The sequence below is a fragment of the Lipotes vexillifer genome, unplaced genomic scaffold (assembly GCF_000442215.2).
Source record: "Lipotes vexillifer unplaced genomic scaffold, Lipotes_vexillifer_v1.1 scaffold770, whole genome shotgun sequence".
NCBI lineage: Eukaryota > Metazoa > Chordata > Mammalia > Artiodactyla > Lipotidae > Lipotes > Lipotes vexillifer.
This window is the reverse complement of record NW_006798803.1, coordinates 498,155-501,640: the sequence shown is the minus strand read 5'-3', so window position 1 is coordinate 501,640 and position 3,486 is coordinate 498,155. Positions and strand designations below refer to the sequence as shown.

Genomic DNA, 3,486 nt, shown 5'->3' with positions numbered 1-3,486 from the left:
TGGCATCCTGTATTTTTACTTGCTGAATCTGGCAACCCCACCATCTGCTCCACACTTTTAAGGTAAGTAATGAAATGTACAGCATCCCTGGCATAGTCTACGTGACTCATACAGTGGGAGATTTTAAGTTTTCCTCAGAGGAATATCTGACCCATCTGAATCCAGGGCTTTCAATCAAGAAACTTAACAGAGCCTAACCCCATTTGGGGAACTTTCTGGAGCCCTAGCTGAGACCTGCACACATACCCACACCCTGCCCTGGGAAACAACTACCTGGAAGCCCCACTCTTCTATCTACTGAGCCCCTTCGCTGCCGCTGCGGGTGTAGGGGGAGGAGGAGGGGTGGCTAGACATTTGTTAATTAACAGGCGTTCTAGGTTATTCTTTTTCTTTTTTTTTTTTTTTTTTTTAAATTTTTGGCTGCATTGGGTCTTCGTTGCTGTGTGTAGGCTTCTCATTGTGGTGGCTTCTCGTTGCGGGGCACGGGCTGTAGAGCGCAGGCTCGGTAGTTGTGGCACACGGGCCCAGCCGCTCTGCGGCATGTGGGATCTTCCCGGACCAGGGCTCGAACCTGTGTCCCCTGCATTGGCAGGCGGATTCTTAACCACCATGGAAGCCCTAGGTTATTCTTAGTTTTGGAAACAGAGCTCTAAGGCTGGTTCTTAAACTGTAGTGAACTGCTCGAAGGTTCCAGATTGCTAGGACCATGATTTCTCAGTGGATCTGGGGAGGTGCCCCTAACCCTATGTTTTTAACAAGTTCCCTGGTGACACAAATGTTGCTGGTCAGGAGACCAGCTTGGGAACCACTGCTCTAAGGTGTTCCTCAAACCATAGTGAACATGAGTCCCCTGGAGTCTTGTTTAACTACAGATGCAGATTCAGGTCTGGCCCCCAATTGTGCATTTCTTGCAAGAACCTTGGAGATGGCAATGCTGTTGGTCCATGGACCACTCCTGAGGCTCCAAAGTAGTTTCTGATGCCTGTTAAAGGAACGGGAAAGGTTGGGCTACCTCTGCTCACGCTTCTAAATCTGAACAAAAATACGCCCCTCCCCTCCATGTAAAGAACGAAAAGGCACTGTCCCTTCCAACTGGCATCTTGTTTGGAGGCACCCAAGAAAAACTTCCCACCTACTGAACTGAGGCAGTGAGGCGGTGGTCGTAGGGTAGTGTGTTTACTTAAGTAGTGACATCAATCCCAATCGTAAACATTGCTTTCTGTTTTCTAACAGAGACTCCTTAGGCCAAGCACGAAGATGCCCCGAGGTCCAGTTCAGTTCACTTAGTGCATCTGCTGGCGTCAGGGTGAGGATGGAGGTGCAGGTGGGTAAGGGGTGCGAATGGGAGATAGTAAACAGAATTATTCAGCGCAGTTTGGGAGTGGGTAGAAAATGTTAGAACGTCACTGAGCTTACTGAATGTATCCTAGTTGAAATTGTACAGATACTACAGTGAAGAATTTGTAGCTTTAACCCTTGTTAAACATTCTGCAAGTACTATGAGTTTCACCAGTTTTTCCTGCAGTGATGTTCACCGTGCGTTCAAGAGCGTATCTGAGGTAGTTCTGATCCTGATTTCTGGGGCACATCAGAAGTTAAACCTCCTGTGCTTCTGGGAAGAGCTGGTTCCACTCCCAGTTGTGGAAGGGAAATGACTTGGGGTATTGACAGGCCGGGGTGCAGGCAGAGGTGGAGATTCTAACAGTCTCCTGTTCCCTCGAGAACTGGGGTCCTCCCGTTGTGTACGGGTAATTGGGATGATGCAAAGCAGCAATTCTTAACGAGCGTCCCAAGAGACAGGAGCTCACAACACTGCACACGGGCTCTGCCCCGACCCGGGAAGCTGGTCTTCCAGCAGGACTGGTTACACCACCAGTACATCACGCCTGCAGGAACCCTCAGGTCACTGCTGGTGTGCGGTTGGTAAAAAAAAAAAAAGAGGTAAGAGTTCTTACCTCTTTAATTAAGCAGGCACAGAGCTCATCGAGGCTTGGGGCAGTGTGAGGGGTAGATTTATAGAAAAGGGTCGATGAGAATGACAGGAGGTGCTGTGGTTTGAAAGTATGGCTGCAGCAATGAAGTTAAAAAATTAGGTATTTATTTTGTTCCACTCAACCCAGGCAAGATATCCCTGGGTTAGAGGTTCAAGGGCACCCTGATCCATGGGAACACGATTCCTTCTGGGGGAGGAGAGACAGCAGCTACACGTCTACAGACAATCTTCGAGATGCCACCAGAACGCAGACTTCACATTGAAGGAGAGGCATTTTATTGGCAGTCATTCCTTTCTTTGTTATATTAACAGGGTGAAGCAGTGATTTCAAACAGTAAAAGCCGGCTTCTCCCCAGACTGTGGTATCAGAGGGCAGCAGGTAAGAGAAATCTCAACCACCGAGTTTGAGGGAGACAATCTGTACAACTAGTACAGCTTTTCCAACCAGCAGACTCTCATCCACCTGATCAGCCGAGGAGCACACAACAGAAAACCTAAGAATCATGCCAAGGACAAGACCAGAGAGGGTTAGCAGCGCTGCAGACCTCGACAGATGCAGGGGCCCTGGGAGAACGTGGCTTTCTCCAAAGGGCTGCCCCACTATCTATCTCTTCTCAACCTATTCCGGATCCAGAAAGCCACCTGCGTGGGTGGGAATCCATCTAGCTAGGAGAGCTCTGCTTTCCACTCCTTTGGGAAACTACAAACCCTTCCGGTCTCTCTTGCTCCCTGGTGACGCAGAGGCGGGGGGCAGCAGGCACTACACAGCTGGTCTACGGGAGAGGCTCACTCTGCTTCGGTGGAGGCTTTCTTGCCTAAGGCTTACTTGCTTGTGTCGTGACAGCAGCCCGTCTGCTGGGCTGGCCTTGGCTGCGTCTCCTTGGAAGATAGTGCGGATGGCAGACGTGAGGCTTGGCCTGACCCAGTTTCAGGCCCTGGCTAAAAAGCCTGGTATCTCATCCTAACTCAAAGAATAAAAGACATTCCTACCCCCGAATCTCATCCCCAGTCCGCATGGCGGTATTTAGGGAAAAACTGCCCCAGGGCCGGAGGACAGGCCCACAGGAGGTTACATCTTCTAGTACTGACGAGTGCATGGGATTCCAGCCACAATTTCCGATTCGATTCCACAGTGATCCTGTCCTCTGAGGATTTTAAAGAAGCCTAGAGAGCAGAAGATGGCTTTAGAGTGTGCTTGGCTTTTGCCGACATATCCAGACCCACCCCTGAAAGACGGGGAAACGGAAGTCACAAACCAGCCCCAAAGCTGTCACCAGCCGGCCCACAAGGTGAGCTGCCGGCTTCCGTTCACCCCGCAGCCCAGCCCCACATCCGGCCTCTGCACCTGGTGCCGTGGGGACCCGGGCCGAGCACACACCCTCCCGGGATCAGAGGCTGCCCTTGTGGAAGCCCCGGCTCCCCGGCACCTGCGCAGCTGGCGGAGCAGGACAGGACGTCCGCTGTGCCCTGGCTCGGGGGGCCCTGCTCTCAGC

General features: G+C 51.5%; 1 protein-coding gene across 1 annotated transcript in view; it reads right to left on the bottom strand.

Moving 5' to 3' along the window:
* Positions 1-2,740: 2,740 nt before the first annotated feature.
* CTSB (cathepsin B) overlaps positions 2,741-3,486 on the bottom strand; it is a 23,617-nt gene continuing 22,871 nt past the window's right edge. The window contains exon 10 of the mRNA XM_007471117.1: positions 2,741-3,157. Coding sequence (XP_007471179.1) covers positions 3,072-3,157 — 86 coding nt within the window. The 3' untranslated portion in view covers positions 2,741-3,071. The remainder of the gene's footprint in view (positions 3,158-3,486) is intronic.